The sequence below is a fragment of the Drosophila ficusphila genome, unplaced genomic scaffold (assembly GCF_018152265.1).
Source record: "Drosophila ficusphila isolate 14025-0441.05 unplaced genomic scaffold, ASM1815226v1 contig_2, whole genome shotgun sequence".
In the NCBI taxonomy this organism is placed as follows: domain Eukaryota; kingdom Metazoa; phylum Arthropoda; class Insecta; order Diptera; family Drosophilidae; genus Drosophila; species Drosophila ficusphila.
In genome coordinates, this window is record NW_025064094.1 from 1,480,606 (window position 1) to 1,498,745 (window position 18,140).

An 18,140-nucleotide genomic window follows, 5' to 3' on the forward strand; every position below is an offset into this window, starting at 1 on the left:
TATGGCAGCTATATGATATTGTTGTCCGATTTCTACGAAATTTTTTTATAAATCAAAGCTAGTTAAAAATTTGATACTCAAAAAATCAAAGTCGTGTGATGAAAAACAATGACGTTATCAATCAATTTCCATTAATTCTATATATATTTTTTGATCTCTCGTATGGCAGCTATATGATAGAGTTATCCGATTTCGATAAAATTTAAACCGAAATTCAATAGTAGTTATAAAACGCCATCTGGAAGAAATCAAGTCGATCTGATCAAAAACAACAGAGTGAGATTTTTTTTTAATCTCTCGTATGGGAGCTATTCGATAAAGTCGGCCGATCCGGCTCGTTCCGACTTATATACTGCGTGCAATAACTACACAACTTTTGGGAAAGTTTCAGCAAGATAGCTTCAAAACTGAGAGACTAGTTTACATAGAAACAGACAGACGGACAGACGGACAGACGGACCGACGGACCGACGGACAGACGGATTTCGATTCAGATCGTGATGCTGATCAAGAATATATATACTTTATAGGGTCTGAGGTGCCTCCTTCACTGCGTTGCAAATTTCTGACTGAAATTATAATACCTTTTGCTCTGCAAGGGTATAATAACAATTAACAAGTTGTTTAATAAGAGATCATGCTTCTTATTAAGAAACCAGAGCTTGCATGCTGTATTTTAATCGCATCTTCATTCTTCCTTTAGGGAGTTGACATTGATGTTACTAATATTATATAATAAAAAAAATAGCAGCATACTGAGTATATGCATAAATTTCTGTCTTTTCAATGCTTTTGCATACCAATAAATACGCATGTATACAATTTTACTTGTATGTATGCATATCGTCATTTGAAAACAAGACTTACTTTTCACAAATTTTTCCATTTTGTAGCACCACGCGTACAACCAACACCACCGTTCACTTCCAAGGTATACTAATTTCCCAACATGTGTTTAATGCAAGTTTAATAACCAGACACAAAAAAGAACCATCGATGCTTAAAAAAATTTAAAAAACATCGATAGTATCGATAGTGCCATCGATTGTTTTCCAGCTCTAGCAGCGGTACTATCCAAAGAACCCCCAAAATGCAGGGGGAGATTAACGAAAAGGTCGAGCTGCTGGAAAAAGGATGCCTCGAGTCGTCAAGAAGCCCTTACAGCTCTCCAATCGTCATGGTGAAAAAATACGGGAAAATGGAGGCTGTCCGTAGATTTCCGTCAAATAAGCCTATGATCAACTACACTCTAGATCAGTTAAGGGAGGAAAGATATATTAGCAGCCTGGATCTAAAGGACGGACACTGGCAAATACCGTTGAAGGAGAAGAGCCGGCAGTATACCGCCTTCACCCAGGAAAGGAATTTTTCCAATGGAAAATTCATAGGGCCCAAGTTGATGCCGCACGCCTTTGCGTACCAGGGCGATATTATCGTCATCGGACGGACGCTGGAGGAGCACAAAAGAAACCTGTAGCAACAAACACAACCGCTGTCTTTCGGTGCTCTCATTGAACTGATCTTTATTTGTCTCCTTTTTCGTAAAGAGTTGCTTATTACTAATACTTACAAAACTAGCTTATGTATATGTACAGGGTGACTAGAATATGTTACAGTTATATGTACAGGGTGACTAGAGTATACTACAACTCGGCCATTCTGACGATTAAGGATCTCCTGATCCTGGCCAATTGTTAACTTTTGTTTTTCGCTTTACTTCTTGTACAATACAGGTGTGTTTGTTCTTTTATACATTTCTTTTTCCTGTTTGCATTTGACATTTTTTCATTTGATTCTATCGTTTTATCGTTTTTCACCTCTGTTTTACATTTTTCATTTGTTTTACATTTTCCATTTGTTTTATTATTTTCATTAGGTCGATCATTTTCATTAGGTCTATCATTTTCATTAGGTCTATCATTTTCATTCATGTCTAAGATATCTGTTTTCTCAATTATTTCCCTATCATTCGAGCTTTCCAACCATGGTTTTATATTGGCTGCCGCCCATACTCCTGAGTATGGTATTCTTGCTTGTTGAAATCCATCAACATCTGAAACCACGTACCTGTCGTTATCTAAGACTTTAATTATTTTGAACGGACCCTTGTATTTAGGTACTAGTTTTTTCGAAACTCCAACATGAGCATCGAAATTTTTTACGACTACGTAGTCTCCTTGTTCATATTCTTTTGGCTTTTGACGTTTCAGATTTGTTTTAGCTTCGTTGTATAATTGTAAATTTCTTTCTTTTTCTTGAGCACTACTTCGAATATCTTCAATAGACCTAACATTGTTTCCTAACTCTTGCACACTTTCTTTGAGACAATCAATTAGTTTCCCTTTTTGTTCAACACCAAACAGCATAACGCTAGGGTGTTCATTTATTGTTCTATGCACTGTATTATTTAGAGCGAACTCTGTTGCTTCTAACACATCTTCAAAGTTTTTTTCTGAGTTCATAAGTTTAGCGATCATTGGTCCAATACTGCGATTTATTCTTTCCACCTGTCCATTTGCCTGAGGTGAACCAGTCGCGATTTTTATGTGCTGTATGTTTCTGTCTTCTAAAAAATTTTCAAATTCGCTAGATGTGAAGCACGTACCTCTATCTGAGATCAAACATTTTGGCCTGCTATATGCCCTACAATAGTTTTTGAGAGCTATTATAGCTTCTTTTGATTTAGTCGTTTTAGCTGAGAATAATCTTACGAATCTTGTAAACCCATCGATCACGACCAGAATGGCCTAATGCATTATGGTATTTGAACAAAACATGCGTCTCCAAATCTTTAGGCACATAGAATAAAATGGTTCCACTACTATGCTTTCTGTATACGATACCATTGCGCATTTCATAGAATTTATGCTCTGTATTTTCTAACATTTCTTTAAGTTTTACTATCTCTGGATCTTTCCCTTGACATATTATCAAATTTTCTTCAAACGAATTTGTATCAACCACCATAATATTCGTGCACCTACTTAAAGCATCCACATGCTGCATTCTTACGCCAGCTCTATGTTCCAGTTTGTAGTCATAATTTTCTAGTTCTAGCGCCCACCTTGCAATCCTCGGATTTATATCTTTTTTGTTCAACGTAAGTGCTAACGAATTGCAATCTGTCACAATTTTAAATTGTATTCCATGTAAATATACTCTAAAGCGTTTCAGGGCGTAGATTATAGCGAGTGTTTCAAGCTCGAAACTATGGTATCTCGACTCAACTTCAGTAGTTCGTTTGGAAAAGTAAAACACTGGATGGAATTTGCCATCTTCTTTCTTTTGCATTAAAATTGATCCGAAACCTAAAGCGCTAGCATCGCAGTGTAACTCCGTTTCATCATTGGGGCTATACAGAGCGAGTATTGGAGAGTCAATCAACTTCTGTTGGAGCTCTTCAAATGCCTCCCGTTCGTCCTTTCCAAAACTAAACTTTTTACTTTTCTTCGTTAAATCGTACAGGGGTTTTGCTATCGTTGAAAAATTTTCAATAAATCTACGGAAATAGGAACAGAGTCCTAGAAAACTTTGCTCTTCACTCGTTTTAGTTGGTATAGGAAAACCCTTGACTGCTGCAATACCTTTTTCATCTGGCTTTATACCACTTCCGTCAATAGTATACCCTAAGTATTTCGTATTCTTTTTTAAAAACTCACATTTGTCTATCCTTAGTTCCAGTTTGTTTTCTGTCATTCTGTGTAAAACTTCTTTTAAGATTTCTAAGTGCTCATCCAAATCTTTAGTAGCTATCATTATGTCGTCTAGATATACTATCACTTTGCCTTCTTTAATTAAATCTCTGAAAATTTTATTCACAAATCTTTGAAAAGTCGAAGGTGCGTTCCTTAACCCGAACGGCATCCTCAAAAATTCGAATTGCCCTAGTGGCGTGGTGAACGAAGTATATTTCACCGAATCTTCCTCCATAAAAACATGGTAAAAACCATTTTTAAGGTCAAGTTTAGTAAACCAGCCTTTACCAGCCAACTGGTCTAACAGATCATCTATTAATGGAATGGGGTAGCTATCCTTGGATGTCATTTTGTTTAACTTTCTGAAATCTATACACATTCGGAGTTCACCTGTAGCCTTCTTAACCAATACAATTGGTGACACAAATTCAGACTCGCTAGGCCTTATGTAACCTTTTTCCAGATACTCATCTAAAATCTTATGAAGCTCATTTTTCTCTGCATAGGACAACCGTCTTGGGCTACAGCTAAACGGCTTAGGATCATTTACTACTATTTTCATTTTACATTTTGTTTTGGGTTCTTTTGGTCTTTCTGGTTTGACATACCATTCAGAAAAAATTTGTTCAAGTCGATTTTTATACTTAAGGCTTAAACTTTCACAATTGATTGCAGTTGTTAGTTCATTCGGTTCATAATCAATCATTAGTAGTTTTTCCTCAAAATTATCAATATAATTTGTATCAGTTTCTATTTGCAATTCTTGTATTTGTTTGAATTCATTTCTTGGTTTTAATTCATTTTTAGTGCATACTAATTCTATGCTACTGACTTTAAGAAAATCTCTTCCCAACAAAACGGGGCTGCTCATAGATTCTGCGGAAACAACCAGCATTTCTATTCGTACGTTTTTATTAAAGACTTCAATGATTACAAAAATTTTTCCATAGACAATCAGTTTACTTTTATTTAAACCAAAATACTCGGCTTCGGGTGCAGAATTCAAATTGACACTGGCCGGAACAAAAGATCTTTTAATGATGCTTACTGGGCTTCCCGAATCTATGAGGCATTCTATGAAAAACTTAGCATTAGTGCTACCTTCAATTTGGAGACTTAAATAACTTACATAGCCAAGGCTTTTCAAATCTTTAGGGTCGTCCTTCTTCTTCTTCTTATGCTGCGCGCAGGCCGCTGCCAAATGGCCCATTTCTCCGCAAACATAACAGGCACCAGTCTCACGTTTGGGTTTGCGACAGTCCAGCGCCACATGGCCAACACAGTTGCAGTTATAACAGCGGACAGCTGGCTTCTCATCTCGAGTAGGGGCACTGGGGTGCGCCACCCTACGGGGCACCGGTAGGTCCACGTTCACCAACGCGGACAGCAAGTCATCTCTTGTTTTGAAGCGCATTATGTATGCACTCGTTCGAATCTGATCGTTAGGAATGCCATAGATTACGTACTCAATCAATTCATCTTCAGAAAGTTGTACTCCATCGGCGAGCATCATTTTGTCCTTGAAGTACTTGGAGAAAGGCTCTCCAACATACCATTTGCGGGCTTCGAACTTTTTGCGCATCCCAATAGCACTTTCCTTTGGAGCGAACATTTTTTCCATCGTCGCCAGCAGTATGTCCACTGGCTCACTCAAGCAATCTGTGTTTGTGTGTAACCAGACTTGTGCTGCTCCTTTTAGTTTATTAAAGACAAGCGCACGCCCTTTATTTTCGGTCAGATCGTATGTTGCTTTTAATACTCTTATGCGCGTGAGCCAGGCACGAACTCGGGTTGTTCCTGTTGCTTTTCTTTTGTGCCTTCGTTAGGTGATTTAAATTTAATGTTTTTTAAAACACTTTTTGGCGTTCGACTATTGTTTTTGGGACATTCTCCACGATTATGTTGATCAACTTCATTTATCCGTGCAGCTAAAGCACATTTGCTGCCGTGTGTGGGCAAATTTAACATTTTACACCACTCTCGAAGTTCATTTTGTGAATAATCACTGTGGCAAATCGTATCCATACTGAGTTTTTAGTTTTAAATTAAATTTTAAAATTTTACTTTGATGGCACGAGGGCTTGCGCCCACTTCTGACGCTGTAGCAACAAACACAACCGCTGTCTCTCGGTGCTCTCATTGAACTGATCTTTATTTGTCTCCTTTTTCGTAAAGAGTTGCTTATTACTAATACTTACAAAACTAGCTTATGTATATGTACAGGGTGACTAGAATATGTTACAGTTATATGTACAGGGTGACTAGAGTATACTACAAACCTGAGGGAAGTGTTTTGATTGATTGGAACTGATCACGAGAAGGTAGCGGCGATAGCGTTGCTGGAACACCCAGCTAACGTTAAGGAACTGAGGGAGTAACTAGGAGTGGTATCGTGGTATTGACGCTTCGTACCCAATTTTTCCACACTGGTCCAGCCACTGAACGCCCTACTGCGGAAAAAGGTGAAGTGGAAATGGACCGATGACCATCGGTCCGAGAAATTTTGTCTACTTAACAAGTAAGCACTGTCAATTTCACCACATATAAGGTTATGAATAAATATAGTACCACGCATCGTTCTATGATTAGTAAGGGAGGGCAAGTTAATAAGGAGCAATCTATTAGGATAGGAGGGTAGGAATAGGTTTACATTCCAGTTTAGGCTGCGTAAGGCAAAAATTAAAAAGCTATTTTGGACTGATTCTATACGATCAGCATGAACTCCGTATTGAGGACTCCATACGGGTGCCCCATACTCAAGGATTGGTCGGACCAACGATATAAATAAAGTCTTGGTAACGTAAAAATCCTCAAATTCCTTCGACCATCGTTTAATACATCCAAGCATTCCCCTAGTTTTATTAACCATGTTCAAAATATGAAGAGAGAATTTAAATTTAGGGTCCAAGAGGACGCCAAGATCGTCAACAAGCGTTATTCTTTCCAAGGCATTACCACTTAGCGAATAGGTGACATTATGCGGATTGACCCGACAAAACGTCATCAGCTTGCACTTAGAGCTGTTTAAATTCAGTAAATTGTCGTGACACCACTTTTGAAATTTGTTTAGGTCTGCTTGAAGGTTTGAATGACGGGAATATTCATTATACTGCAGACACAGTTTTACATCGTCCGCGTACATAAGTACTCGGGAATGCGCAATGATCGATGGAAGATTATTAATAAACAAGGTAAAAAGTAATGGTCCCAGATGACTTCCTTGTGGTACACCGGAGGTCACACAGAGGAGACTACTTAAGGAATTTTTGAAAAGGACTCTTTGTGTTCGGCTACTGAGATAACTAAAGATTCAACTTAAAAGATCTGCTGGAAACCCTATCATGTCAAGTTTGCGAATCAATAGGAAGTGATTTACAGAGTCAATTGCTTTACTGAAGTCTGTGTAAATGACATCAGTTTGAAAATGATTTTTAAAGCCATTTATCACACAGAGCTCACATCTCTAAAAGATTTGTTGTAGTAGACCTGCGCTTCATAAATCCGTGTCGGCATGGAGATATACAAAGATGCACGAACACACACGGTTTATTTCGGTGGCGTCGAGAGCCACACACACAAGGCACGGATAATCACAAAAAGTAAATTGAATCAAAAAAAAAAAAAAATAAATAAAATAAATCCAGCGGCGGCTCCATCAATCCAGGGAGGGCAGGTGGAGGTGGGCGATCCGCGGTGAGCAGGCGAGCGATCCGCGGTGAGCAGGCGGGCTAAAACAAAAGGAAGGGAAAAGTAAAGGTTAGGCACGTACGGCGTAAGGTAACGAAAGGACTCACCTGGGCAATGACCTCACGACCAGCCTGTGGCATGCCACAAGAGCGGGGAGCCGCGGGGTAGCGGAGAAGGGGGTGGACGTCCAGCAGAGGGCGGTCCAGCAGAACGCACGGATTGCGGTCGACGTTCATCATGAGTGCTCTGGAGCCAGCCGGAGTCTCTGGAGGACAGACGAGAATTTGGTAAAGCGAGTTTAGCAAAAATTTTTTTTTTGTTTTTTTTTTTTTTTTTTTGTTTTGAGCTTTAAATTTATTTATTGAATCTTCTCTTGAAGAGACTTACAATAAGAATTCAGATCTTAACCTATACTGTATATTATTAATTTATATTATTTATTTGTTATATTATGTTTATTAATTGGTCGACAGCTCTCAATTGGGCAGGAGTGGGCGGTCGTTGCGATGTAGACGAGAGTGGCTCCTGAGCCGCCTGAGCTGCCTAGCTAGTTGGTTTGGATGCATTGATAGTCTATTTTCGTATTTCAAAGCTTTACTATCAATTTCTTCTTTGACGGGTTTTATATCCAGGTCTCTATGGATATTTTCGTTGCGAATATACCAGGGGGCCCCCGTTATTGTTCGCAGTATCTTCGACTGCACTCGTTGGATGATTTCTATGTTGCTGCTGCTTGCGTTTCCCCAGAGTTCAGACCCGTACGTCCAGGTTGGCTTTAGACATGATTTATATAGTAGAACTTTGTATTCCAGCGGAAGAGGTGAGCGAGAGTTGATGAGCCAGTGGAAACTGTTGGCCTTGAGTTTTAGGGAGGTCTTCTTCGCTTCAATGTGCCTTCTCCAGGTAAGCCGCCTGTCTAAGTGGATGCCCAGGTAGGTGACTTCGTTGACTTGGGGGATTTGTTTGTTGTAAAGGCACAGTGGTGGGCAGGATTCCCGATTAAGTGTAAACGTAATGTGCTTACACTTTTGATCGTTGACTTGTATGCGCCAATCTGCAAACCATTTTTCGTCTGTCAGATGGTTTTTTAAGTGGGCTGTTGCTGTTTTTGGACATTTTGAACGACTATTATTATAGCTGTGTCATCAGCAAAGGTGGATAGGATTGTTTGACTGCTTGTGGGAATATCAGCCGTGTATAGGACATACATAATCGGTCCGAGCACACTTCCTTGGGGTACTCCAGCCTTGATTTTGTGGTTTTCAGAGAAGAAGTTTTTGCATCTTACAGTAAAGACTCTATCTTTGAGGTAAGATTCAAGCAACTTATGGGTGTTTTGTGGCATGACGGTCTTGATTTTGTAAACTAGACCTTCAATCCAAACGCGATCGAAGGCTTGAGACACGACTAGGAATATGGAACTGCAGTATTCCCTGTATTCAAAAGCTGCCCGTATTTCAGCTGTTATGCAATTTACCTGTTCGATAGCTCCGTGCTTTTCCCTAAAGCCGAACTGATGCAGGGGAATCGCTCTGTTGTTTTGGAGGTGTGTTCTTAGGTGGCATGAAAGCAGCTTTTCAAATAGCTTTGATAAGCACGGAAGGAGGCTAATGGGCCTGTATGACGAAGGTTGGAATTTGTCTTTTCCTGGTTTCGGTATCATTGTAATGACGGACTTTTCCCTTTGCAGAGGAAAGTAGCCCCATTTGAGAATTGTGTTGAATATGGTGGTGATGCATTTAACTGCACATGCAGGCAGTTCAATTATCATTTTAGGCGAAATTAAATCATGGCCGGGGGCTTTTTTTGGATTCATCTGTTCTGCAATGGCTTTTGTGACTGTACTTGTTTCAAGAATGATTGCGGAGGAAGGCTCTGCTGGTGGGATGTTTGGCAAAGTAAATTGATTCGCCGGCGGATGAGGTTGGAAGACATTTTGTAAGTGAGAGGCGAAGATGTTGGCCTTTTCCTCGTCACTACGCGCCCATATACCTGTTGCTGATCGAATTGGAAAATCGGGCTCTATAGGTGGTTGAATGTTTGGGTGCGCTCTTCACAGTGGGAATTTGTTGCTAGTGGGTGAAAGCTGTGCTATATACGCACGTTGAGCCTGATTCTTCTCAGTTATTAAAGCTTTAGATAGCTTCCGACAGGCTTTTTTATAGCTTTGTTTAGTGGCTGGGGATCGGTGTGTCTGCCAGTTTCGGCGAAGTCTACGCTTTTCTTTAAGGAGCGATTGGATTTGCGTGTTTGTACGCATAGTATTTGGGAGGGATGTAGCTAAAGGGTCAGGTGTAGAGTGTTTGGCAGCTGAGGACATTACATCTGTTATGTGCTTAAGTGAGTTTTCAATGTCAGCTTCACACGAGATATTGGGTTCGATTTGAATGTGAGAGCTGATATATTTTTTATACTTTAGTCAGTTTGTTGTATTGGAAGTCAGAAATTGTGGTCGCTTTACAAGCTGTGGGTGTTCAAATAGGCAGAGAAGAACAGGCGAGTGATCAGATGAAAGTTCCGCCAGTGTTACGCGTAACAGCCTGGGCGGCACTCTCCTAGTTACGGCAAAATCGATAATGTCTGGTTGTTTATTCGGATCTGCTGGCCAGTATGTAGGACTACCCGGTGAAACAAAATCTAGCTTATTACTAGGTTTGATAATAGCATTGTATAGTTGTCGTCCTTGGGGTTAATAAGACGAGAGTCCCAGTAGTGGTGTTTTGCATTATAGTCACCGGCAGCTATAAAGCAGTTACCCAGTGAGTTGTAGAAGCCCAAAAATTCACTCTCTGGAATATTGAATCGTGGGGGACAATACACAGCTGATAGTGTGAGTGGACCGCTGGTTATATTGATATGTATGGATGTGGCCTGTAGGTAGTTAGTAGCGAATGTGTCCTGAGGATGATGCTTTATGCGCTGTTTGAAGAAGAATGCCGGTGCCTCCATGTGCCTTGCCATCTGGGTGGTTGGTCGCGTGAAATACATAGCCGGTGAGATAAAAATTGTTTTTATGGGTTAGATGAGTTTCCGAGAGAAGCATGATATCGATATCATGGTTGTTTAGGAACTGAAGGAGTTCGTACTTGTGTTGGGAAACGCCGTTGGCGTTCCAGAAGCATATTTTTGGGGGATTCATTTAGATTGTTTAATCAAAAGCTTTCGCGTTAGGTCTTGCAGGGTACTTTGTATCGATAGCATAATTTTTGTAAGCGTAGCTAGTGTGTGTTCAAGTCCGCTATGTGCTGGTGGGGGGGGGGAAGCTGGTTTTGCGTAGTAGTGGGTTGAGTTGTTCGCTGGGTATTTTGCTCTGGCAGCGAGTCATCTTTTCGATTTGGTATGGGCTGGAGAGAATGCACAACTTCAGGCTGAGAAAGACTTACTGGCACTGGCGATGCTCCAGAGTATCGAAGAGCTCTGGCAAAGGAGACTCCGGGTGTTGTTACTGATGGCGTGAAGTAGTTTGGTTGAGCAACATGTTGAGCGGTAGTCGGTATGCTGCGCCTCTGAGTCTGAGTCTTGAGTTCATAGATAGTTTATAGATAGGGCAGCCCCTATAGTTGGCAGTAGGGTGGACTGCATTTTTCTTAAGAGGTGCAGTCTCTGGCGCCAGTTCAATCTTAAATAGCGGCTGAGGGATTTTTGCCCTGTTAATAATATTGGTTACATGTTTAAAGTCAAAACCTTGCTCTTTTAGCAAAAATTAAGACTCAAACTTACCTGGAAATCCATGGCAAAATCCAGACGGCCAGCCAGAGCGGGGAGCCGCGGCGGAGGAGAAGGGAAAGGGGTGGGTCGACGGCTGGGAATGTTGGCCTGCCGGGACGCGCTAGCCAGGGTCAGCGCCCCGGCGCATACATCTGTGGAAGGTTTCCGCTTCAAAATACTTACCAAAACAAAACCACGAGGCCAGCGGAAAATTGGGAATGGGGTCGCCTCGATAACGGCGGTCGATCGATAGTGCGATCGATGGGAGCAAAGAAAATACTGGAAATATCGCTGGCCGGTCACGCTAATTATGACTGCAGCCCTGAGGAGTGGCAACGCCACGATCGATCGAGAGAAATTATCGATCGTGCGCGGAAAATACTACGCGGGAGACTTTTTCGAATTTGAAAACGAGGATCGGAAGAAGTCGCGCGCTGGGAGTTTTCGACAGTCAAGATGCCCTAGTCAAGAAGCCCAACGACGGGAAGTCTACATAAGCTGAGACTTAGGTGCTGAGATTGGAGGAGCTCTCAGCCGTGGCGAGAGGAGGTCGACGAAGGAGTGACAGCGGCCACAAGGATCGAGGAAGGATTTGTGCGCAAGGAGCCATGGGGGTCAAGCTGCCACAGTCGAGATGCTGAACGACCAGGTAGGGTCTAATAGGCTGAGACTGTCCGGCTGAGATCCAAGAGGCCCTTGGCAGCATTCAGGAGTTGGAGGTCGACGTGGGAAGGAAGCAATTCGAGGACGTTTTCCCCAGGACATTTTTAAAGTTTCCGAAGGAAGGGGGAGATGTAAGGAGTTGTAAAACTTCTTACAATTTCGAGTGCAGGGGAGCTACATAGCATCAGCGGGATGCGCTGGGTGCAGAGGGAAAGAGGGAAATAACGGCTCTCTGGACTTTGAACTCGATGCTGCGGTGAGTCTGCAGACTTTGGACCCAATAACGGTGAGTCTGCAGACTTTGGACCCAATAACGGTGAGTCTGCGGACTTCGGACCCGCGCAAAGAGGAGAGACCTTGAACTAACGGTACCGTTCTGGTACGAGGACGAAAACAGAGGTGTCGTCGGAGGCGACGGATAGAAGTTCGGTCTTTCCAAAAATTTCTTCAAGATGATCGGACGACGTCAACATCGGCAGCAACTGCAGCAGCAAAACCCGCAGCAGCAACAGCTGCAGCGCCAACATCACCAGCTACTGCAGCAGCCGCAACAGCAACAACGGCAGCAGCAGCAACAACGGCAGCAGCAACAGCAGCAGCGCGGAAGGCCGCCGCCGGCGGCAACAGCCAGGGGCGAAGTGGAGGCGTCGGCCCTCGTCGTCGGCACTCCACCTACTGGCGTCCCCGCTAGTGTTGCGGTCCCCGTCGCCGGTCTGGCGGGACGTGTCGGAGAAGGAGGTGTCCTCCGACGAGGAGGTCGCCGACGGCCCCACCGGCGAGATGGTGACGGTGAAGTTGTCGTCGACGGAGGAGGAGAGCGACCCCCGTGGTCTCCTCAGATGAGGAGGGCACCCGGTGGGCAAATCAGGCCCGGAGGGGTTACCGTCAGGTGAGGCGCGTGGTGAACGCGGAAGGATATATCCCGTTCGGGTCGGCGGCTTCGTCGGAGAGGCCGGAGAAGGAGGAAGAAATCGAGGCCCGCCGACGGGCCACGATCGGCAGGATGGTGGAGCGGCTGATGGAGTGGGTGGCTGCCGTGATGGAGTGGAGGAGGAAACTGCAGCAAGCGGAGGATGAGGAGGCCGCGCTGTGGACGCCGGCACCTCCGCTGGCAGCGCCTTCGCAGCCACCGTTGCCACCCACGTCGCCGCCGAGGACGCCGCCACCACCACCGCCGCCGAGGACGCCGCCAAGGATGCCCACGCTGCCGAGGAGGCCGACGCCACCGTTGCCGCTCGCGTCGCCGCCGAGGACGCCCCCACCACCACCACCGCCGCCGCGTCCGCGGCTGCAGAGGCAGACGTCGTGCCCGGTGGCGGCACCGGCCCAAACGGCCCACGCTGATGCGTGGATTCTCCCAGGAGGCGACCTGGGTGGAGTTGGCCGAGGACGCATGGCCGGACATGGTGCGCGCGGAGGCGGAGCGGCAGCGCCGACGAGGAAGGACCCAGCAATGGGCCAGACTGATGGTGGTGGAGGGAGTCCGCTACCGGGTTAAGGTAGCGGGCGGGGCCGTGCGAGTATATAGGGCCCGACAATAAAAAGCAAAAAAACGACACAAAACCACGAGTTATGATGCTACGGGGGGTTGGAGGAGGGGGGCCGGGATGCCGGCAGGAGACACTGAATGTCTCCGACAGCACGAACACACACGGTTTATTTCGGTGGCGTCGAGAGCCAGCCGGAGTCTCTGGAGGACAGACGAGAATTTGGTAAAGCGAGTTTAGCAAAAATTAAGACTCAAACTTACCTGGAAATCCATGGCAAAATCCAGACGGCCGGCCAGAGCGGGGAGCCGCGGCAGAGCAGAAGGGAAAGGGGTGGGTCGACGACCGGGCATGTTGGCCTGCCGGGACGCGCTAGCCAGGGTCAGCGCCCCGGCGCATACATCTGTGGAAGGTTTCCGCTTCAAAATACTTACCAAAACAAAACCACGAGGCCAGCGGAAAATTGGGAATGGGGTCGCCTCGATAACGGCGGTCGATCGATAGTGCGATCGATGGGAGCAAAGAAAATACTGGAAATATCGCTGGCCGGTCACGCTAATTATGACTGCAGCCCTGAGGAGTGGCAACGCCACGATCGATCGAGAGAAATTATCGATCGTGCGCGGAAAATACTACGCGGGAGACTTTTTCGAATTTGAAAACGAGGATCGGAAGAAGTCGCGCGCTGGGAGTTTTCGACAGTCAAGATGCCCTAGTCAAGAAGCCCAACGACGGGAAGTCTACATAAGCTGAGACTTAGGTGCTGAGATTGGAGGAGCTCTCAGCCGTGGCGAGAGGAGGTCGACGAAGGAGTGACAGCGGCCACAAGGATCGAGGAAGGATTTGTGCGCAAGGAGCCATGGGGGTCAAGCTGCCACAGTCGAGATGCTGAACGACCAGGTAGGGTCTAATAGGCTGAGACTGTCCGGCTGAGATCCAAGAGGCCCTTGGCCGCATTCAGGAGTTGGAGGTCGACGTGGGAAGGAAGCAATTCGAGGACGTTTTCCCCAGGACATTTTTAAAGTTTCCGAAGGAAGGGGAGATGTAAGGAGTTGTAAAACTCCTTACAATATCAAATGCAGGGGAGCTGCATATCAACAGCGGGATGCGCTGGGTGCAGAGGGAATAAGGGAATTTTGGAATCCTACTTTAAACAGGCGCTAGTGATTCAAACTAAAATTGAAACTCTGGATTCAGCGGACAATGGGCGTGTTGACATTGAGGAGTCATACATAGCGACCAAATTGGTTATCAAACAACTACTCGGTGAAAATCTAAGCAGCACAATGCTCGAATCCAATCCACCGGCATTGCCGCAGTCAAAGCTCCCAAGGCTGCCGCTGCCAACTTTTGATGGTACTCACACGGAGTATAAAAACTTCATGACTTCATTTATGCAGCTTACTGGACGTGAGAATTTGTCATCAATTGAGAAATTCAACCATCTTCTCAACTATTTGAAGGGCCCAGGACTGGAAGCAGTAAAGGCGTTTCCAGTGACCAGCGAAAACTTTCCCAAGGCTTTGGATAGGTTGAAGGCTCGATACGACAAGCCAGGGCTAATATTTATGGAAACAATGACCACAATCTTTAAATTGCAGCCTGTTAACTCTTCGAATGCACAACAATTGCGAAGCTTGATCGATATTTCATCCGCCCTATTCAGCTCTCAGTCGTCGCTGGGCTCAGATGCACAAATTTCGGAGGCAATGCTGATCTACCTGGTTATGGACAAGTGCGATCAACAAACTCGGAATAAATGGAATGAATCCCTGGACTACTCTTCGTTGCCATCCTGGACCCAGTGCGCTAATGTGCTCGAACGCCACTGCCAATTTCTAGTATACAGTGGATCTTCCTCAACTCAACTTCGAAGGCCTGTCCAGACTAAACCAATATCGGGTGCAATCAACAACGCTCACAACGTATCATTTGCACTCACCAAGACCACATGCGTCTTTTGCCCCAGCGCTGGACACAGACTCATGGCATGCGACCAGTTTCGGAATTTGGATTCACTGAAACGCCTAGAAGTGGTGAAAAAACATGGCCTTTGCGTCAATTGTCTTGGCAAGGGACATAAGGTGTCAAATTGCCGCATCATACGCTCTTGCATCACCACAACTCTCCGAAGTCGTTATCATTACCTTCGACAAGCTCGTCCCAGCCCAGCGGAACAGCAGCTTATTCTCAACCACAATTGAGCGCAGCACCAAACTACGTGAATGTGCAGCCGTATCCTATCGGAGCTGCAACCCATGCGCTCGCATGGGTCGCTTAGAAGCAAACGGAAGGATCGTCGTTATGTTATGTTACTATTCAAGGATGCCCCTACTCAGCTTGGCAATTCGGTTGACATTGCTCGTCGAAGATTTCTCAACGTCGAACGGCGACTTGTACGTTCACCGGAAGTCTACGCCCAATATAGGACGTTCATGAACGAATATGAACAAATGGGTCACATGGAGCTAGTGGCAAATCCCAATTTATCGGCCCCTCACTACTACATTCCTCACCACTGTGTGATAAAGCCAGCCAGTGAATCTACAAAGCTTCGAGTTGTATTCGATGCGTCCTGCAAAACATCAAGTCAAGTGTCTTTCAATGACATCTTACTTTGCGGTCCCACGATTCAAGATGATCTCTTCATGCTACTGCTACGTTTTAGACTTTCAAGATATGCCCTGACAGCCGACATAGCGAAGATGTACAGGCAAGTAAATGTTGATATTAGTGACCGCAAATTTCAGTACATTCTCTGGCGAGATTTCCCAGGCGATCAACTACGCACATATCAGCTTTATACGATCACTTACGGAACGGCTTCCGCACCATATCTCGCTGTACGTAGCCTACACCATTTAGCGGATCTTCATGGTGCTGAATTTCCCATTGGTGCTGCCGTTATAAGGACTTCATTCTATGTTGACGATTTAATAACTGGTGCAGACGAAATATCGACTCTGTCAGTCATAAAGGATCAAGTTACCAAATTACTAGAACGCGGTCAGTTTCCGCTTACCAAATGGCACTCAAATCACATGGACTTCGTCGAGAGTCGCAACAACAAGGATCTCAATCCATGCATAAACGCTATGACTAGTGCACTTGGAGTACATTGGCATCAGAATTCCGATGCCCTACGATTTGCATTTACGCCCAAAACCGTGCCTGCAGCAATCACAAAACGTACTATTCTATCTGTTGCGTCTGCACTATACGACCCACTTGGATTGCTGTCACCGCTAATTATCGTCGCCATGATCATTCTACAGGAACTCTGGCTAGCAGGATTGAGTTGGGATGAATCGGTACCGCAACACTTGCAAATCGCTTGGAGCAAGTGCTTGGATTCCTTTAGAACCTGTTCAAACCTTTCGGTGCCACGCTATTGTCTACAAGCTCAATACCTATCAGTTCAAATTCACAGATTCTGTGACGCGTCAATCCGAGCATATGGTTGCGCCATTTATCTACGTACCGAATGCATCGACGGAACCATCGCTGTTCAACTGTTTACTTCTAAGTCCAGAGTGGCCCCGGTAAAAAGGAAGTCTCTTCTAAAATTGGAATTGTGCGGAGCGCACTTGCTGGCGCAGTTGTATACTAAGGTCCTCCCGATGCTACAGGACAAGCCGTATACCTCATACTTTTGGTCGGATTCCCAGATCGTACTGCATTGGCTACACGAGCATTCTGTTACACTATCGACATTCGTAGGAAATCGAGTATCCGAAATACAAGATTCAACATCGACTGGAGAATGGAGATATGTACCCACATCGCTCAACCCAGCTGATATTGTGTCCAGAGGAGCTACAACACACGAACTCCAAGCTTCAATATGGTTTTCTGGACCGCCCTTTCTATCGCAACATATGTCAGACTGGCCTCAGCCTCCCAAGCTGAGGAATCTTGACCAGGAAGTAGTTAATTCAGAGAAGCGAAAAAGCACATTCATTGTGAGGTCAAACCATTTACTTGAAAGGATGGAATCAATCAGCTCGTTTACTCGGTGTCTACGCGTAATCGCATGGATGTTCCGCTTCTATCGCCTCACAAGCAAAACGAATAACACCAAAGCGGCTGGATTGACATCGGAGGAACTACAACATGCATCCAACTGCATCATATGGAATCTCCAACAGCAATCGTTTTCAATAGAATTTCCGCTGCTACAAAAATCTCGACCGCTGAAAGGACAGCTGAAATTTCTCAACCCTTTCATTGAATCTTCCTCAGGTTTCCAGCTCATCAGAGTCGGCGGCAGGCTCGAAAACGCCAACATCTCAGAAAGTGAGAAGCACCCGATTCTTTTGCCTAAGAAATCGCATATCTCCTGGATATATATTCGACATCTTCATCTACGAAACTTTCACGCTGGACCGAAAGCTTTGGTGGCGCTCCGTCGTTTGGAATTCTGGATAGTCAATGTCAGAGACTCAGCTACAAACCGAAACTACAAGAGCAACTGATGGGATCACTGCCTGTGGAGCGCCTTTCGCCACAACAACCCGTTTCGAAGTGCGGTGTCGACTTTTGCGGTCCAATCAACACTTATCTTCGCATCCGCGGAAAGGGTCCTGTGAAGTCTTACTTGGCAATCTTCGTCTGTATGGCATCAAAGGCTGTACACATAGAAGTCGTTTCAGAACTATCGACTAAGGCGTTTCTCGCTGCACTCAAACGAATGATTGCTCGACGCGCATTGCCCACGGACATTTATTGTGACAATGCCACAAATTTTGCAGGCGCTTCTAACCCTCTTCAAGAACTCAAGAAATTCATCTTTGACCGCAACACGCAAGATGCAATTGAATACTTTTGTTCTTCTGATTTTATTAATTTTCTCTTATCCCCCCTAGAGCCCCACATTTCGGCGGACTAGGGTGGTGGAGTA

The 18,140-nt window shown here is 44.8% G+C and overlaps 1 protein-coding gene across 1 annotated transcript; it reads left to right on the forward strand.

Moving 5' to 3' along the window:
- The first annotated feature begins 15,465 nt into the window (after nucleotides 1–15,465).
- Nucleotides 15,466–17,668, forward strand: LOC122319803. Its single transcript, XM_043207597.1, has 2 exons — nucleotides 15,466–17,202; nucleotides 17,483–17,668. The coding sequence occupies exons 1-2, from the start codon at nucleotides 15,466–15,468 to the stop codon at nucleotides 17,666–17,668; spliced, it is 1,923 nt and encodes a 640-aa protein (XP_043063532.1).
- Nucleotides 17,669–18,140: the final 472 nt, after the last annotated feature.

What these genes read in the sequence shown, in the direction of transcription:
- LOC122319803 (XM_043207597.1), top strand. Translation starts at nt 15,466, where the DNA reads ATGTGCAGCCGTATCCTATCGGAGCTGCAACCCATGCGCTCGCATGGG. An exon ending in AGCGAAAAAGCACATTCATT is followed by an intron (nt 17,203 to 17,482) that starts GTGAGGTCAAAC and finishes AATCTTCCTCAG; the next exon opens with GTTTCCAGCTCATCAGAGTC.